Here is a 20166-nt window from a genome sequence, read left to right as displayed (position 1 = left end):
TAACAAGCTGGTGTGTCACCAAAACCATAATAAATCAGAGTTAGAGCCCTCTTTAGAAGATAATGTCACAAATCATTACAGTATTTTACACAGTCTATTCGTTCAAGTACTCCGTAAAGAAAATTATAAAGTTCTTGTTGAATCCCTCTTGCATTCCATTTATAGTTGTAATCCATTAATAATTTCATTCCATTAGTAATTAATTCTTCTTCATTGAAGGCTTGCCGAATCATAAAACAACAAATATAACGTAAAAAGAGAACAAAGGCTCCCCTTCACTTACATAGAAAGCCAGTTACGAAGAAATCCTCTCCAGATCAAAACCTTGGCACTCAGTGGCTGATTCATTTAGTAGGTTATCTTGTCTCCTTCATCCATAACATGCCTGTTTCTTAAATCCAAATTCAGGTCCATCTTAAAAAACAGAAGTACCTCTGCTCATGGCGACCACATTGGAGAGTTTCCAATATGTGCAGTGCTATGCACTCAACTTCCCTGCCCCCGCATTCCATCGGAGCGAGAGGCAGTTATCGGACAATCCGTGGAAGTTCTCCCCCCTAATGGGGGGAGGGACTTGCAAGGCTAATTACTTTCAGATTATCCTTAATTAGCTGCACAGCCAGCATCCGCTATTGTGGGACCTGCTGTTCACCATGGCGGCAGCCCCAGAAGTCAGTCATTCCACATTTATGTCCTGCTGATAATTTTGCAAACATAAGAGCCCCAACATTCTGAACTCTCTCTCCAGTGAGGCCCACTTAGCTTCCCCTCTGATGTCCTTTCATACAACTCATCTTAATTTGTTTCATCTGTTCTTCAATTTGATTTGATTGATTGAATTTATATACCACACTGTACCCATATTTCAGGGTGACTCACAGAACAAAGTCAAAATATAAAACCGCGAAACATATAATCAAAATAAAACAACTCAATAACCCCCCCCCCATATATAATTCTACAAATATAATTATTAGATATGTAATATATGTAGAATACAGGATATCAATTGAAATCAGAGAGAGAGAAAAGATCCCTACTGGATCAGCTCAGAGCTTTATCTTGTCCAGCATCTTGGTTTCCCACAGCGGCCAGCAAGATGCCTCTGGGAAGCCCACAAGGAGGGCGTGAAGGCCATGGCAGTAGGAACACTCATGTGACTCATGGTAACAGATCCCCTGTCAGGCCTTGATTTAATGTATACTATTGTTGTGTATGGCACTTCAAGGACTCTTTTGCAACAGAACTGCCTATGCACCAACTGAATGTCCAGGAATAGACTTCTGGGGGTTATCCCAGGATACCTCTGGGCTTCCTGGACATTATCCCAGGGCATCCATTTTATATTCATGAACTGGAGCTGCAAATGTCCCTTTCACACAATGTCTTCATTCATGAAACTCCAAAAGAATACAAAGTCCTTAGCAATTGTATATTAACTCAGAGTCTTTTGTGAGTTCATTCCAAATAAGTTTCCCCCATCTTTGGGTGAAATAGTTGAATGCATTTGTCAAAAGAATTGTGGGTATAATGGCCCAGTTTGCACGTCACGTCAAGCTGTAATTAAACTAAACTAGTGCAGTCTGGCTTGTTTTGTTGTTTGAACAGGGGCTCATGGTTTGTGTTTTTCTCCAAACAAGCCAAGGTTTATTCTTTGCTTGGGGGATGCAAACTACAGCCCAGCTTCAGATAATGCAACAGAAGGAGTGCAGGAATAGTGAAGCACCCACGATTTCAGCTATTATAACTGTGGTTTAACGTGATGTGCAAACCAGGCCAACAGAATTCTATACTCGCTCTGCACTGATATTGGAAGGGGAAAATAAGCACCTCCTATATGAGGATGTTGATATTTAGAAATCTTTCATGTGCAAAGCCATGAGCCTCCAAGAGAACTCGTTTCCAAGGTCTGTGTCATGATATAGTCTCAAAATCTTGAGACATTCCTGCAATACAGCAACTTTCAGAGGGATAGCCATGGTCTTTGTTTTGCAGCAAAACCAGCAAGGAGCCTTGTAGCACCTTAAAGCCCAAAGATATGTTGAAGAAGCTACAAGACTCTTTGTCGTATAGCAGTGTGCCAAAAGTGAACAAACAGGTATTGGGGAGTTTTTGCTATTTGCATCCAAACTGGCTGCCTAAAGCAGCAGCCTAGTGAGTGAGAGTGAAATGGAGTAGCTCTGTCCTTGCTCTGATTTCTTTTATTTTAACAAGTGTCTTGATTTATATCCAGCCATCCCACAGGGTTCAGGGCAGATTACAGAAACGGGCTGTGAAAGAGGAGCATCTGTGTCTTTTCAAAGCACAGTTAAATCGCAAGAAATTGTTCTGGGGAAAGAAAGAGGCTGGAATTTTAGACGTTTAGTCTAGTTATTAATCGTGACTGAATGAAAAGTTCACAGAGAGAAACACTTTGCAGAATGGGTCCACCAGCCTCTTTGCTTTTTGGCTCAGAGAGTTTGCTTGCTAGTAAGGAATTTAAGCTTTGGACTGGGAGGCTGAAGGGAATGGTGATATTTAAATAAATAAGGAGTAATTGCTAATGACATGTTTCCAGACACCCTGTGCGGTTTTGGAAAAGTCCTGGAGCTGCTTTTTAAAAAATTAGATCTGATACTGTGCTTGAATCCATTATTGACGTTTGAAGCAATTTCTGGAAGTCTCTTCTGTTGCAGAGCAATAAAAATGGCATAATTTTGCATTGGCTGTGAAAACCTTTTCTCAGATGACAAGCGTACTTCGTGTTTTAATCTATATTTCAGATAAATGAGGTCAACATACAAATCAATCAGTTGATTGAGAAGCGGATGATGAAATATGAACCAATCGATAGTAAATTTTCAATGTATCGACAACAGGTGAGAACAAAGTCTTCTCTAAAGAGAAATGTTATTTTGAAAAATCATTTTATTTTTTATTGCATTTATACACAGTCCTTCATCTTAAGATCTTAGGGTGGTTCACTTACCTTATCGTGAGCAGCCAATTGCCTGTGAGACTTTGAATTTTGCTTATATTTTGATTTACAAATTTGATGATCAACCCACCTGTATAATGTGAGACAGCTCCAAAGTCAGTGGTCAAAATGTTGAGTTGGGTACATTAAAAAGGTAGGATATCTGGTTGCGAATGTGACCTGCAGCATCTTCTTTAAGTGAGTGATGTGTTACAAGGTTAAGAATGCTACATAATGTGCTGGTACAAGAGACCAGCTGGCTCCTAATATAAAGTGCTGACGTCCCTTGGGTGAGCCATTCCAGGAATTCAGAGCGCTTCCCTTGGTCAATAACATATGGCAGACTCCTCTCAGCTCCACAGGGCACTGTCGTCGGCTTCACAAGATCACCCCATATGTTTTTAACACAATTTGTCACCATGGGCCTAGTTTGGAGAAGGGAAAGGCATGGATACCGTAGAGGCTGAATCACCATAGATAGGCTATAGAAAGCTTTTTAATCCGGTGAGTGGAGGCTGTTCTCAAAAACTGCCTACACTATTGCTGTATAATCCATGTTTTAAATAAGAAAAAACAGCAGGCTTGTGTTTAATTTTTAGAACTCTGTAACATAATCCGAAGCTGTATGTTTGAACTGCAGCCTTTTGGTACTTGCTGTAGTATAGAAATGCTCTGGAAAGCATTATTCTGTTAAAAGCAACACTAAAAATGCTGCATAAAAGGAAATAATGGATTGTGCTGTTTTAAAAATTATTATATTTATCCCAAGGAGGCCTGAATGAAATAAAAGCATTCCTCTTTCATTATATTATCTGTCGCCACTTAAACTGGATTCTGTATTTCCCCCGTCTGTATGATGGCCTCATAGAGTGCTGCTGATGGGTGGGGGGTGATGGGGGGGCATAGCTCAGTAGCAGAGTGCATGGTTTGCATGCAGAAGGACCCAGGTTCAATCCCTGACATTTCCAGTTAAATGCTGCAAGCTGCCTTGTGCAATTGTGTAAAGACTGGATGGAAAAGTTTTAGATAAATAAATGATCTTAGGTAACAGGTGCAAAAGACCTCTGGAAACTGTTGTCCATCAGAATGTTAATGCATGGTGAAATATTAATGTGTTGTGCTCTTAAAATTGCCATTCCTACCATTTTCAGGAACTTTGTTCTTATATTTGTCTGATGGAGAAATGGTGTGAGAATCTCTAAATTAAAACTACAACAGTTCAAAATAATAATACAATCTGTATCCTTCTGGCTATAATACCCACACTTCTAGACTATATGATTCAGATTTAAAAATGTGACTGTTTTCAATTTCTTAAGCAACATTTGTTTCTATTTTAGAAGTCTTATCAAATATGCCTTGTAACATGGATACAGACTTTTTTTCAATTTATTGGTGTTTTATGAGTCTGTTCTGCTTAATCTGTGTCCTGTGTTAAAGTTTTTTTAAAGTTAAATTTAATGTTAAAGTTTTTTTAAAAAAATTAAGTGGCACAGTTGCCACTTACCCACACCCGTGTTGAGGAGGAATTATTTCTATAGCTTGTTGAAGGGCTACGCTATGAAAATCCACATTAAGATACTGGTGAAATAACTGCAGGATCTTTCTCTTCATTGCTACAGTTAAAAATCTTTAATTTTTGAAAATGAACTAAAGGAAATCATCAGATGTGGCTGCCGAAGTAGAATGCTTGGCCAGCGGTAATCTGATTCTTAACTGCAGCATAGAAGCCACAGAACATGGCTGAGAGCACATAATGCAGCCACTTTGCAAAAGCTAAGCAGGTCTGGTCTGAGTCTGATTAGTGCCTGGATGGGAGACTGCCTGGGACTCCCAGGTATGCCTCTCGGAATTCTGTGATGGCAGAAAAAGTTTTTTTAAAAAAAAATTAAGTGGCACAGTTGCCACTTACCCACACCCGTGTTGAGGAGGAATTATTTCTAAGTAGCAAGGCAGCAAAGTCCTTTTACAGGAAGGGGGGGGATCTGTTTTCCTTCTCCTTTCGAGGTCATTATGTGTCTGAAGTACTGAAGTACCTAGTGCAGCTACATGAATCCAAGGATTTAGTTTCACGTCTGTATTGTATGCTGGCATCTCATGTCTTGATCGCTTCCACTCTGCCCATTGTGCTGCCCTACCTGGAATGTTTCAACTTGCCGCGTGCTGCAATGATGATTGATAAACATGACCCAACAGGCCTCCATCATTTCCCGGAAGAAGGCAGCCAAGGCTGAAGAGCTTCAGGCTGCCAAGGAGGAGCTGTCCAACCTAGAGAAGCAAATGTTGCAGAAGTCAAGCCAAGCCCGGGAACTGAATGGCGCCGAAGTCTTGAAAGGGGATGAGGTAAGTGCAGGGTCAGGGTGAGAGAGGAGGGAAAATGTGAAAACTTGCACATGTGTCATGAGCTTATTGTACATACACTCTCCATTCCAGCAGTTACTGCTTGGGCAGCCAGTGTGGTTGAATAGGCTGCTCTGGGAAAGCCTCTCAGATCAAAAGCAATTTGTCTTTTTTTATGATATATTTATTAATTTTTCCAAAACAAAGGAAACATCAAAACAACACAAAACAGCAAAAACAGTACACCACATAAAAAAGTAAAAAGAAAAGAAAAAGTTAAAAACAAAAACTCCAGTTTTCAGACTCATGTTTACAAAACTTTCTTTCTTGACCTCCTCACGCCTCCCTTTTTTGTATTCCTCTTTGTCCAATCAGATACAGCAAATCCTTACCCTTCTTCAAAACTCATTTCTGGTTATTGTAATCACTTCTATTATGTCTCCAATCTTTCCTCCTTATAATTAAACACCTTTAACATATTGTTTACTTTGACATAATATAACCTTATTTTTCCACCCTTTTTCTATTACATTTTTTACATATTTTTTAACACTGTACCACTGATGCCATATTATTTCATATCCAACATCATTTTAGCATTTGTACACTTTACAGTGTTTCTGCAGATAGTTCTTAAACTTCTTCCAGTCCTCTTCCACCGCTTCTTCTCCCAGGTCTCGGATTCTGCCAGTCATTTCTGCCAATTCCATGTAGTCTATTACTTGCATCTGCCATTCTTCCAAGGTGGGCAAATCTCGTGTTTTCCACTACTTTGCAATGAGTATTCTTGCTGCTGTTGTCGCATACATAAAGAATGTTCTATCTTTCTTTGCCACCAATTGGCCGACTATGCCCAAGAGAAAGGCCTCTGGTTTCTTAAGGAAGGTATATTTAAATACCTTTTTCAATTCATTATATATCATCTCCCAGAAAGCCTTAATCTTCGGGCACGCCCACCAAAGGTGAAAGAATGTACCCTCAGTTTCTTTACATTTCCAACATTTAGAAATGTCTCTCTGCCACTTCTTGAAACAATCCATCTTGTCCACAATCTGCAAAGTTTGAAACAAAAATAACATTTTTGGCAGTACATTCATCTTTATAGCTGCAATTCGACCCAACAAGGAAAGCTTCAATTTTGACCAAATTTCTCAAAAGCAATTTGTCGCACTGCCTCGGCAGCTGATGTTAGAGAATTGTAAACCAAAAGCCCCCATCTTCATCCAGATGTCTTGTCATGCTTTTGTCTCTTGGCCTCCGTGTTTAACTGTTCCAGTGGATCCCATTAACTCCCAAGGCCAACTGAATAGCACACACCATTTTGGCACACACCGTTCTTACATTTCAGGTTTGACAGACTGGTCCCTTACTATTTTATTTCCATGCTTTTCTGTCACCTTTAAGGCCCTCTTAAAGTGGCCCATGGGAGCCACGTGCAGCTCGCAGGCAGCAAACAGAGATGCTCTTATTGCCTCCCTTTCTGCTTTTACTGCAGCTCTACATGGGTCTGAGAAAACTGGGAGCAGGCAGAAGTATCATCAGCCATCTGTGGGGCTCCACAGTCTTTGGATCTGGGGGCCATGAGAGACTGTGGGAGGAAAGGGTAAGGAAAAGGTTGGGAGAGGTTAAGAAGCAAGACTTTGAGGCGGACAGTTCAAGGAAGAAGCAGGAGTCACGGTAGCTCTTGCTGAATGCAAAGAACTTAAGCATAGAGTTTTGGCCCTTCCCCTGCTGCATTATCTTCTCTGAAGTAAAGGGCACTGTTCCCCATACCAAATATGGCTTCAGCAGCCAGTCTTTGCAACCTAAGACAGCTAGATGACAAACCCTTGAGATAAGAGTCTTTAAAAGAAAATGACATTCTGGTTTCAACACCTAATCCTGTTGCAAGTCCACTATTTCCTATTATTCCATAAACCCAAGACTGTTTTTTTTAAATCCTCCTAGGTAGTATATTAACTTCAGCTTCACGCTTAACCTTTGTTTTCGTCAAATTTGAAAGCAGACAATCATAACATTCCTGCTACGCAAAGCAGTGATTAATTACTCAGCAGCAGAGTGTTGCAAGAGAGAGAGGGAGAACCACAAACGCTTTGTCTTATCTGCTGTTAGTTCAGTGTATTGTAAAGTACATAAAAAATGTTCCACGTTGTCAATGCACCTGACAGGAACAATCTGTAAAGTAGCTAAACTGTTAAGACCCACAACAACGGTGGAACAGGAAACTGGCAAGCAAAGGAAGTTGAGCTCATGGCTGTGCTGCAATGTGGAGTAAGGCAAGGAGGGGGAAGAGCAGGCGGGCATGTTCAAATACCTTCTAACTTCCATCAGTTTGGGCCTAGGAGGTCTTCTACAAAAGCTTAAGAAGAGCTCTGCTGGCTCAGACCAGAGGGCTGTCTTGTTCAGCATCTTGCTTCCAATGCTGGCCTACCGGAGGCCCACGAGAAAGGCATGAAGGCAATAGGCTTCCCCCCTATTGCCTCCAGAAGCTGTTGCGGAGGTTCCATAAAGCCACTGATAGGCTCTGCTCCTCCATTAAGCTGTTGGTCCCCTTTTAAAGCCATCTAAGCTGCTACTGGCCATCAGTCACCACAACTCGTGGAAGTGAAATCCATAAATTAAATGTGTGTCTGTCTTGAATCTCCAACCAGTCAGCTTGATTGGATGACCCTGAGTTCTAGTAGCATGAGAAAGTGGCAGACACTCTTATCTGCACTCACTGGGCACAATTTTATAAACCTCTCATGGCCTCCCTGCCATTGTTTTTTTCTAAATGAAAAAGAGCACCCCAGCAGCCGACCATAGTTTCACGTTCACTGCTGTTTTGAGAAAACACCACTGATGGGTTTGGCACATATTCTAGTTTATTTTTGAATTAACATAATAAACTTCATTTTGCACCTTCACCATAGTTTTAAAGCTCTAATGAAGTTTTAAGCACTCCAAGCTCTTGAGTGCTTAAAAAACAACAACCATGAAAGAGTCTTGTTAAATTATAAATGGTGCTGAGCATGTGACTGGGGAGAACTAACACTAGCATAGTGGATGCCCCTTTGCAGTGGTTTTGAGCTTCCCTGGCTGTCTGACCAACTGCTATAGAGGACAGCATGTGCTAAACTGAACACCCTTTTGGTTTGAGGTGGTTGGGGGTTATGATCCTGGGATGGCCTTTATACCACTTGGTTCCTAATTTCTGTGTCCCTAATACTTTGGATGTGGTGCTAGAGATCTCAATTAACTGTTATTTGACCTGGTTTGCTATGTCTTTGCCCACTGCCCCCTAGGTTTGGGTTGCTGTATCCCCTTGTGGCCTGGCCCTCACTCACGCTGGCACTCAGATGAATTAATGCCTTCTCTCCCGGGACTCTCACATACCAGCAATCATATCCTCAGCTGAGGTCTTAACACTTCATCCACAGAAAGGTCAACCCTGGCTTATGTTTTTACTTGCCGGCATGTTGCTTTCTCCTCTAACGATGCAGCCCTCCAGTCCTATGAGGGCCGACGTTTGCACAGCTGGCTGGAACTGACAAGCTAACAGCAGGAGATAGCTGGTGTGTGTTTAGTAGAAACCGCATAGAAGTCAGGGGGTAAAGTTGTCTGTTGCAAAGAGAAGAATATCATGAAAGAACCTGAGATGCTATTTCAAAAAAGCAAAAGAAACGCAGACAATGCTGGCATGCTTCTCCCTGCAGCTGTCAGATCCTGAAAATTAGAGAATCACATTCCAGCTCTTAGAAGGGTAGGTGGTTCAATTACAAGTGATCCTAGGTAAACTGGATATATTTTTAGCTCCCTTTCACAGCACATTGTACTCTTTTTAAAGCTGAACACAGGTTTGGGGGAGCCTAGATCTCTCCCCCCGCCCGACTTCCTCAGCATGCTGGATGGAACAAAATCAAAGTGGCATTAATCTCACAGAAACTATTTTGCTGTCAGATGAGCGCAGCAGGATGAATGCCAAAGGATCTGGTCCAATGGTCTGCAAGCTCTAGCCTAGTCCATTTCAGAGTTGGACACCAAGCAGATACTGAAGTCAGAGGGATGAGGGGGTGGCTGTGGGCAGTCCTGGTGAGATTAGGGCCCTGACTCACTCTTGGTCAGAAGGAAAGCTGAAAGCACAGCAGGGGAGATGGAAGGCTGGAAGGTCCAGATGGCAACAGAGAAGAGGGATAGGCAACTTGGGCAAGGTAGTTTTCACTTGGTGCAGGCTGATAACATGGACCTAATACTTGGAGGTTCCAGAGATGCCACCTGTCTGCTGAAGCCTTGCCTCTCCTGTCTGATTAGTGGTCAGATAAGGCAGAAGAGATCATGAAGCCCTTGCTGGGAGAGCCTGAAGTCCCCACTGTTTAGGCAGTGATTAGACATCTGTTGAAAAAGCGCTCCTTGGACATCACTGAACTTAATAGTTATCCAGTCTCAAAACAGCTTTCAGGAGAGCAAGGTATATGGTGAAGGTCTAACTCCAAAGTGTTTTTGGATTATACCAATTCTCAGTCTGGTTTCAGACCCAGTTTCAGAGCTGAATAGCAACAGAATCTTGGTCAGAGTCCTGCCTTTCTTCCTTTTGGCTATTCATTCCCTTTTGCCTGTAACTGAAGTACATAATTGTGCAGGGGTGGGGGGTGGAATGCTGCAAAAGCCTCTCAGTATTTGCCCTGGAACAAAGGGATTGGGGAGTCTTTTGTGCCAAAGTGAGTCAGTGGGCAGAGCCACTGTTTCTATTCCTTCAGCCTGTTCAAAATAGGCTCCTGCTTTGGGAGCTGGGGTGGAGATTACAGTGCCATCCTATATGCCTACTCAGAAGTCAGTCTCATTGTTTTAAATGAGGTTTACTCATTTAAGTGCCTCAGAGGTGGACCTAGGCTCGCTTGGCAAGGAGCTGCATTGGTTCTCCCTGTCCCTTGTGCTCTTGCCAGGGGAGAAAGTGCACGTCACCTGGCTACCTGGCTGCCTGGCCTGGGGAGCGTGTGGACAGGCGGACGGACTCCTAGCCCCTCAAAGCCAGAGTGGAAAGGCCTGATTTTTGCACCACCCTGGCTCTTCGCCCTTGGCAGCCGTCAGCCTAGCCAACCCCTAGGCTGGATTGCAGCCACAGACAGTCACCTGACATACAGCTACAGAAGCCAGGAACTTTTGAAGCAGGGCATTAACTGTCAGTGAAGTCAAACTTACGGTGTGGCTCAGGTGTAAAATGTGGCTTAGCACACATGAATGCTCTTGGAGCACTCACTCGAATGGATAAAGCATTCATCTTGCTCATCTGCGGCCTTCCACCAAGAACTAAGAAGGCTTTTTTCCAGTATGATTTAGTGTATTGCAGAATAAATAGACTGGTCTGAATTACTAAAGGCACTGCTTCCCACAACATGATTGACGTTATACACACACATAACTATACTTTATCTCTCTGGATTGTAATTTGTTTTAAACGGTTTTTAATACCTTATTTTTAAATTGTTGTAACTCACCCTCAGATTATATGGTAAAGGGCATAAAGGAAACAAATAAATTATTAATATAAGTATTAATAATTATTAAATTTATATACTTCCCTTCATCCAAAGATTACAGAGTGGTTCACAACATAAAAGTACAAAATGCATAATAAAACAAGAACAGAAACCAGCGTGCCAGGCTGTGTCATGGGTCATGGTTGTCTACTGGGAATCTGCCCACAGCTGCAAGTGATGTCCCTTCAGGGGACATATCCAGACCAGGTGCTGGTGGTTCTTCTAAGGAGACCTCAGGGCAATTCTGAGCCTGGGCATTTCTTCACTACAGGTTTAGGGTGGACTCCAGTTCATGTATAAAAACATGCGGCTAAAGCAAGCCTTATGGGTGGAATCTGAGAGTGCCTTCTCACATGCCTGCCACTGGAGCTGGTGTACACCAGCAAGAGGTGCCTGTGCCCCTTAAGGTGACACTTAATTTTCCAAAAAGTACTGGACATTTTGAAGCACCAGAGCTGTTTCAAAACATTTTTCTTCCTTTAAATATGGGACATTCACTTAGGTTTCCCTGGTGATTAATAGAGATGTACTTTAAGGCACAAAGTTCTGGATTAAGAGAGAGGTCTTTACTATAAATTAAAAGACATTTGTCATCTCTGGTCCTAGCCTGGCCAATCAGGAGCCTTGGTCATGTGTGGCCCAGAAACAGTTTCCCTAATACTGATATTTTAAAATGGCCCGAATGGCCTCTCCTACAGGACGACCGCAGGATATTTTTCTTCTTCAGTAGAAGTCAGCTTCTCCACAAGCATTAGGCGGAAGCCAGGAAGCTGCTTATGCACCCCCCAGACCTCACTGAAATGGGTGGGGCTTTTCAGCTCCATAATTGGGAATGGAAGTGGCTGTAATAAATCATACCCCAAAATGGCTGTCCAAGATAAGATCTGTGATATCTTGCAAATGGCTGTTGAGAGCTTGTCACAACCAGAGATTTGCTTAGACTAAATGTTTTTAACTGCTTGGGATTGTCTGTATTGCATTAATTGGACTGGCAGGAAGATTGGCCATCTGCTCCAACATCTTCAATATATAACTTTTGCAAACATTTTTCTATGGTATCCTGCTGAGGCAGTTAAAGAGAGTCTCGCAGTATCTAATTAAGAATGTTCGCAGGAACCTACACTGACTTATGTATTTATTTTAAAAAATGTTTTCCCTTTGTGTTTCCAGGCTTATTTTGCTCTCCTCCTTCCACAATGGTGGGCAGTCCAGGGCTATCATAGGACAGGAGTGGGGAGTCTGTGGCTCTCATCACCCCAACCAGTATGGAAGTTGCAGGCCAGCAACATCTGGAGGGCCACAGGTTCCCTCCGCTCTTTAGACTCTGCAGTTCAGAGGGTGGGTTTCCTTTGGGGAAGGGTGTACCGTAAATAAATGAACCATCTTAATAAACACCTTTTGCTTCTCCAGACACAGAACAGGGCAAGCAGCAGGAAACCACACAGGCAGGAACAGTTTAATGGCAGGAACCTGCAGCCTGCAAGCCAAGTGCAGCCCCCGCCATACCCCTGTAGCTGACCATTTCAGCTCCCTCCAGGCCGTGTCCCCCATCAGCCCTGCTCTCTGCCTTCCACCTGCCAGGTCCTTTGCCAGGCTGGAATGTGCCTTTGAGCCCTTGCTTCCCTGGAAGCAGAAATGTGGGGAGGGGGTGAGAGGCCACTAGGTTCTGTGTGACTGGAAGGAAGCCTTCCCACTTTTGCTTCCAGCTCTGCCCACCACTACTGGCATGTGGGGAGAGTTTCCTGCAGGAGAACGAAACCCTCAGGGTGAAAAGGTTTCCCCACCCCTGCAATGTCAACTGAGCAACCAAAATTCCAGGCCAGTTTAATGCCAAAGGATTTCCCAGAACAGATGTTAATTATTATTATTACTTTAGGAGTGATGGGAGCACTTCCATCTTAGCAGTTCACTTCTGCAAGAATTGATCCTGTACTTGTTCAGGTAAAAATGGAAGGATTGAGACAGTCAGCTCCTCCCTTTCTTTAGCAGCAAAGGAAATGTCCTAATGTGCACATCAAAGCAAAGGAAAATAATTCTTAAAACAAAAGGAGGTGGTCTTGTTTTGTGCTTACTTTATTTAAAGGGGTATTTGAGCACTCATGTTGCTGCAGAAAGGAGGTTAACACCTCCACCACCACCAGTGCTGAAAGCTGTCAGATGGAAGATATATGTTTGGGGTTGATGCCCTCAGTAGGTGCCTGTGATTGCCCCACAACAACACACAGTAATGAGAGAACAATCACACTTGAACATCTGCCTCCAATTACTTTGTGAATGCCAGAAGTACAACATAGCAGGAAAGGCCCCTTCAAGATAGTTCCTCTTGTGGAGTTGAACTTCTTTGGTATTCAGTCAAAACGTTCGCTGTGTGATGCTTTGTTTTGCAAAGCCCTCTTTTCTTTGCTATGTAAATAACATCTCTGTTCTCGCTGCAGTTTTGCTTTGTCATGACTTCCCTGTACTTTTATAATCCTCTCTTTCCTGAGAAGACAGCATGATAGATGCTTGTTTTACATAATGGTTTCAGTTGTTAGTGGCTGTGGCAGGTTTAGACCCCCACTTCACCAAAATGCCAAGCAGTCTGGCTGCAGGGAGGACTTTGTAATACTGTACTTGCTCAATTCAACCATTTGGTTCAGCTGGTTGGAAGACCTTTAGGCCTCACTTTCTTCTCGCTCTGTAAGCAGAATGGACTTGATCAGGTAGTACTTTCCCCGCTGCTCACAATCTGTCAGTGCAGTATTCCTTTTCCTTTGAAAGTTGTCCCTGCCACTTGATTCCCCAGTGCTGAGGAAGTGGCCTCAAGTCTGAGCATGCGCAGAAGCAGTTTGGCTCTCCAGGGAAGAAGGAGGTCCACAGTGGTGGCTGATAACCCTTGGAGTGCTGGCTTGGAAGGCAGGAGGCCAAGAGTGGATGGAGGCAGAGCCAAGGCCAGCTCCTGCACCCCAATCCTTCTCCCCGTTGAGCTCCTCAAGGGCAAAAGACTGTGGAGCTCTCAGCCAGTGCCACTCCCTGGACTGGTTGTAAGTAAGAAGGCAGTTGGGTGGGGACTGGCCCAACACCCCGCAATGTGGGAATCTGTTGCCCAACGTGGGGCTTGAACCAAAAACCCTGAGGTTAAGAGTCACATGCTCCACCCACTTAGTTATCCCAGCATTTACTTTTAGTGTATTTTATGGTATCAAGTGTTTCTTTTTTAAAAAAGTAAAACTTTATGCAAAAGTAATTATGTGTGTGGAAAAACTGGATTCAGTGACCTGTATAAATTATGCGATTGTTGCATTATGTGCTCTTTGTTTACATCATTATTTCTGCTTTTGCCAATCCGTGTGGGGCGACTCCTGATCGCAGCACTGGAAACTCAACAGAGCTCCTGCCTGGCTTTGAAGCTTCCATCAAGGCTTTGGCTGCACACTATCAAACCTGTCACTGTACATGTGTATATGCAAGAGAGTTGCTTGGTTTTCTTTTAAAAAAAGGAAAGCTGAGGTTATCAGGATGCTGAATTCTGCAGGCAAGATCAGATTTGACAGGGCAATCAGCATCCGTCTGACTTTCATAGGTAAACAACCCGGTGACTCACCTATGGCAAGTCAGAATCCCCTCAGGCAGGGAAACTTTTCTTAAATGGAAGTGAGTCGGTTCCTTTTTTCTTTTCTTTTAAGACCACCGAAGTGCTGCAGATGCCATTTTAGGTGTGCGTGTGCAAGCAACTTATTACAAAGGTTATCACTGCTAGGTGGGCAATATAGGCCTCTCTCTTTCAAATGCTGTTGCTGGACGGGGGGGGGGGGGGGGAGGGGCTTTTATTCTCTTAAGCAAAAAACAAACTTCTGCTAGGGAGATTCCTGTGCAAGCCCCATTGAAATGAGCAAAGCTTCCACAGCAGCTGTGCTTTGGGGATCCACATCCTGCCAGAACCTGAAATGATCATGCACTTGCTTTCTTGTGTGACTTTTGTGACCTTGTCCTGAGCCTTGGCACGGCAGAAAAGACTGTTCTTAAAGGTACACATAGCCTGGTCTGCGTTGAACACACACTGAGTAATAGGTGGGTTTGTTCTTTCACTAAGAATGTCCACAGTGTTTGGCTTTAAAAATAGGTACGGGAGCACAGCAAGGTAGACAAGGCATCACCGCCCTGCACAGGATGGCAGATGATCTGGGCTGATTTCAGGATGGGCTCTTTGCCTGCAACGCTATTTATAGAACACACACTTACTCTGGGGGTCTCAGACTGCCAATGATGGCAGCCTTTAAGCATTTGTTATTTAAAAGCAGCACAATTTTTTACACTTAGAAAGGCTACTTATATCACAGATTTTTTTAAAAAGAAATGTGGTTTCCTTTTTTAAAAAAAGGTTTTGGTATTGGTATGTACAGGAGATACATACTTAATAGAGAGGAAGGGCGCCCCAAAACATTTTGACGGGGTGTAACAGTGTGTGCTAAATCTAACTTCCTCATATTTCAAAGGTCCCTAATATCTCTCATTTCAGTTTAAGCGGTATGTTAATAAGCTTCGGAGCAAAAACACGCTTTACAAAAAGAAGCGCCTGGATATAGCAGAAATTACAGCTGAGTACGGCATCCTGCAGAGAACAGAGGAGCTCCTAAAACAGCGCCACGAGGATATCCAGCAGCAGCTGGTAATGGGCCATTCTGTCTTCCTGTCCATACTGCGAAATGCAGGTAGCCAGGATGAATCTTCTAGCTTCAAGCTCTTCCTGCACAGCCAAGCAGGCCAAGCCTGGGGTTGTTCCAGCACCGCCAGGGCACTAAGTGCTTTACACAATGCAGGGGGGGGGGAGAGCTTCTTGCCCCAAGGAAGCTACAGTCAAAAATGCAGCATGGGAGGGGTGGAGATAGGGGGGAAAGATTCAGCTGTGTCAGTTACATGTGTTCAGGCTTCACAGGAAGGGTGGATTTTGAGGAAGGATTTGAAGGAAGTTAGAGAGGCAGCATCCAAAGCATTTTGGGAGGCAGTTCCAATCGCGCAGAGCAGCAAAGGAGAAAGGGGGAGAGGGAGGGAGCACCCACACATTTGTTTGAGATATGTGTTTTCATGATCAGATTGACATTTACACTTGTGTTGTAAACAATGTTAAGTGAAGCCTTTGGTTTAGGTTCAGTATTTTAGCATTGGCTTTGAGACAGTTCTAATGACATGTGCTAGACTTTATTGTATGTTAAAAGAAGTTATGTATGTGGTATCTCAGTTCTAGCATGTTGTTATTCAAAAGCTGAAATTTTGCCTTGCTTTTAAAAAATTGAAGTGGCTTCCCCATGCACATTGACCTGGTGTACATGTAGCGCTAAGCTTTTGGAACCCACACATTCCCTCTTTTGCCCTAAGCCGCAGTTTGGTTTAGTTATAGACACAAACTGGGCCGCTGAAGTCAGTGAAGATACAATCATTGCAGGAACGCTCAGTGCCCAATGCCCTTCTCCCAGCCCACTTCCATAGCTTCATGTCTTTCTTCTGGCACTTGCTTTGCTAGAAAATTGCTTTGGTGTAGAGATGGGCCTTTTTCCTAAAGCTACTCATATTTATATCCATTAAAAGAGAAGCTGTGGCAAAATATGGAAACCCATGTAACCAAGTATGTATTTTGTTTTCTTCCCTGCTCAGTAAAACATTTTATTTCTTCTGAAACAAAGCAGAACAGGCTGCAAGAGAGGCTGTAAGATGATAATAAGTGTTGTCCCCCATTTCTTGATCAAACATTATTAATCTGTGTGTGGAAGACATGGCTTAGTAAATAAATAACAACTGCACACTCAGAATTATTTCATCTTCCACAAATTAAAGTAATGGGTGATTGCAAAGGCACCTGGTTCTTTAGAAGCTCCTCTAGGCAATTTGTGCAAAGATGCCCTTTAAGGAGAGATGTCTTCCCACAGCAGCTGACCTGTTCTTAGTGATTTTCATATAGTTTAGTTCAGGGATAGTCAACCTCTTTTTACCTACCGCCCACTAATGCATCTTTCTTGATGGCAAAATTTCCTTACCGCCAGCCGGGGCTCGATGGAAGGAGGATTCAGCTTGTGCCGTAGAATCCCCTCCCGCCCACCTAGAATCCTGAAATACCCATTAGTGGGTGGTAGGGACCAGGTTGACAACCCCTGATTTAGTTAATCAAAAAACAAACTAGGCAGTCTGTCAGGTGGTGGTGGTTGCTCATGAGTAACCAGGCAGGACTCCGGCCTGTCTTTTACAGGTTTTATTGTGCAAACTATTTACAGTGCAGATACACAAAGTTCATGTCCATCTTAGTCACTTGCAGAATCTGGGAGTCGCCCTTCTCCCCTTACATAAGAACTTCGACACCCCAATCCTCCGCCTCCCCTCCTTGTGTTTTACCCCTCTGCGCAAGGTGGGTGACGGAAGTGGCGTGTATCCCTCCTGGCCAGCCTGGCTAGGTGAGGCACTGGGGCTCTCCGCAGCATCCTCAAGCCCTTTCCCCTCTTCTCCACTGGAGGGGTGGCTTTCCCCACCGATGGAAGAGGAACTGCTCCTCAGGATTTTTGGAGGCTCTCTGTATCCCAACGGCCCTCCACCTCCCTCCCCTGTGCCGATGGCAGTCCCCTGACACAGTCTTTAATTTTTCATAGGGCTTTCTTACTATTTATTGGTTGCAATTCAGAATCTGTTTGCTTGTCTGCTGTCAGAATGTATACTCAGAAATGTCTTTCTTTTTCTATGTTAACAGCAAGCAATTGAAGACAAGAAGGGTATCTCTGGATACAGCTATACACAGGAGGAGCTAGAGAGAGTGTCAGCCGTGAAGAGCGAAATGGATGAAATGAAGGGTCGGACTCTGGATAACATGTCTGAAATGGTGATTTTACTCCCCTGTATTTAAAGGCTCTCTTGGAAGAAAGGGTGTTGTCTGTTTGAATCTTACCACCACCCTGCAAGATCTACTTTGGCAGACCAGCGTGGCTGTGGGTATACTGGTGTGCCAAAACTGTTCGTGCTGGGTATATGGCCAGTCTCCATTTATCACATCTTAGTTGATCTTTCCCTCTCCATTTGTCTTTCTAATCTTCCTTTGCCACCCCCACCCCCCCATGTTTCCAGCTTTCTTGCTATGCTGCTAATAACATATTCATGTTTCCCTCCCATAAAACAGGTGAAAAAACTGAATGCTATGGTGGCTGATAAGAAGTCAAGCCTTGCTCCGATTATCAAAGATTTAAGGCAGTTGCGACAGAAGTGTCAGGTGAGTAGAGGAGACTTGAATTTGTTTGATTTTTGTTTTTGTTTGTTTGAACAAATGGTTTGGGCTGATTACAGTGCGACTAGATTTCTCCCAACGCCTCTCCTGCAATTCTGCTTGTATGGCAGTAAGAGGCTCAGAGCCTCCCCCTAAGTAATGCTCCACACTATCTGTGGCTAGATGCCTCTATCGTATAGGCCAAAATGTACATTTGGGGGAGATGATCAGCTGCATCTGGTGTTTTCAGCTACAGTGGTACCTCAGGATGCGAACGGGGCTCCGGAACAGAGCCCCGTTCGCATCCTGAATAGAACGTAAGACGCAACTGCGCCTTTGCACGTGCGCAAGTCGCGTTTTACCGCTTCCACGCATGCGCATGATGTCATTTTGAGCATCTGTACATGCACAAGCAGTGAAACCCAGAAGTAACGCGCTTCGTTACTTCCGAGTTGCCGCGGAGCGCAACCCAAAAGCGCTCAACCTGAAGCACATTCAACCCGAGGTATGACTGTATTTTAAAGTGTTTCTTCAAGTGTAAACCTCATTGGAAAAAATAATACTTGAGTGAATGTTAGTATTTACTTTAAAAAAAACCTATATTCCACTCCTACATTGGACTCCCAGGGATCCACCATTTAGTATGTTCATCATGTGCTTGTTTGCTGGGTCTGTTAGTGTTTTTCTCAAACTCAAGGCAGCGTGTATGTGTCAGGTACAAACCTGTGTGGCTTTAAGACATTGCTAAATTCAAGACAGGGTTGGAATGGGGAGCGCTGCTGTGAAGCTCTGGCTGAGATGAGGAAAACTGGTGCCCTAAGGAGCCTGAGATGGTCAGAGAAGACAGCTATTGAATATTTATCCAGAGGACCTGTGTAAAGTTTTGGTGCAATGGTTAACTTGTTAGCTGTCTGACAAGCGAACTATATGACAGGAGCTGCCCTGTTCTCGTGGCCTGGGCCCTGTGAGAAGCTGTGCTCCTGGATCTGATGGGGGGGCCGAAAGAGAGCTTCGGGGGGGGGGGGAGCAAGGCAGGTAGAACTGCCACTGACAGTGGGAAGGAGCTGCTGCTCTCTTGAAAGCCAACCTGAGTGTTTTTTGCTAAAGGGCAAAGGATAAAATGCCTTAAATAAGGGTGAAACCTCCATGTTCCGATGCATCGTACTCATCTGCCAGCCAGAGGAAGGGGTGATGGTCACCTTCAGGCCATTCACATGAGCAGAACATTAGGGCATGTTGAATTTTCCAACTTTCAAATTCCAAAAATGAGGGGTGCTAAAATGTTGTAACATGACATGGGAATTTGAAATGTATTTTGGGTAAATTAATATAATTTAGTTTTTCTTGGTAAGAAAAATAAGTGTCAAAGTGCATAGAAATCATTATAAATGATTGCCAAGTACTTGCAGTTATGTTATATATTAATGTTTTTGTTATTATTTATTGTTGTTGTTATTTAGCATTATCTGACATTTTCAGAAGGTAAAATTAATTTTTTTGGTTTTCCAAAAGTAGTTTATGTACTTCTTCATCAAATGTAGACTTACCAATCACAAAAATAATAGCAGACCCAAAACCTTAAAAAATATAAGGTGCCTCACTGAAAGAAATTGCAAAAATTAGATTTCACCTCCTAAAATGACGCCCCCTAGCAGAACACTCAGGTGGTCTGATGTAACCCAGCGAGATACTTCTTATATTTATTACAGTGGGCCTAAGGTAGGAGAAATTCCTAGTGTCCTGCACCCTCATTTGTAATACGCTCCCTTAACCTTAGTTATTTTATTACATGGGTGAAGGCAAGCTTTGATTTTAAGCATGATTTGTAGAATACACCAGCCTTTCCCAGCCTGGGGCTCTGGGGCTGTTTTGGACTCTAAATCCCATCAGCTTCAGCGATGGGGGCCCAGGCTAGGCAAGGCTGGCCTACACCAGGTCTACTTGCTGCTTCACCAGTATAGAATGCCCTGTCATACTTTCTATCACAAGCTGGATTGTAGTTTACCTTTCACTAGGGTGCTCTGTTGCTAGTGATGCCAATTATCTCATGGCATAAGTGAATATCTGTACGAACTGTTTGTACAGGAACACAATCCTTTTACAATCTTGCGAGCTTAATTTTAATGCAGCCGAGT

The 20166-nt window shown here is 43.5% G+C and overlaps 1 protein-coding gene across 2 annotated transcripts in view; it reads left to right on the top strand.

Moving 5' to 3' along the window:
* The window catches only part of IFT81 (intraflagellar transport 81), a 49450-nt gene that overhangs the window by 20867 nt on the left and 8417 nt on the right, over positions 1 to 20166 (top strand). For both annotated transcript variants that reach the window (XM_079957767.1, XM_079957768.1), the window contains exons 10-14: positions 2763 to 2858; positions 5153 to 5299; positions 15311 to 15460; positions 17525 to 17653; positions 17948 to 18037. In XM_079957767.1, the coding sequence (XP_079813893.1) occupies positions 2763 to 2858; positions 5153 to 5299; positions 15311 to 15460; positions 17525 to 17653; positions 17948 to 18037 (612 nt within the window). The remainder of the gene's footprint in view (positions 1 to 2762; positions 2859 to 5152; positions 5300 to 15310; positions 15461 to 17524; positions 17654 to 17947; positions 18038 to 20166) is intronic.

This window comes from Podarcis cretensis (assembly GCF_951804945.1).
Source record: "Podarcis cretensis genome assembly, chromosome: 16".
NCBI classification, from domain to species: domain Eukaryota; kingdom Metazoa; phylum Chordata; class Lepidosauria; order Squamata; family Lacertidae; genus Podarcis; species Podarcis cretensis.
The sequence above is the reverse complement of the archived record's forward strand: the minus strand, read 5'-3'. Positions and strand labels throughout refer to the sequence as shown.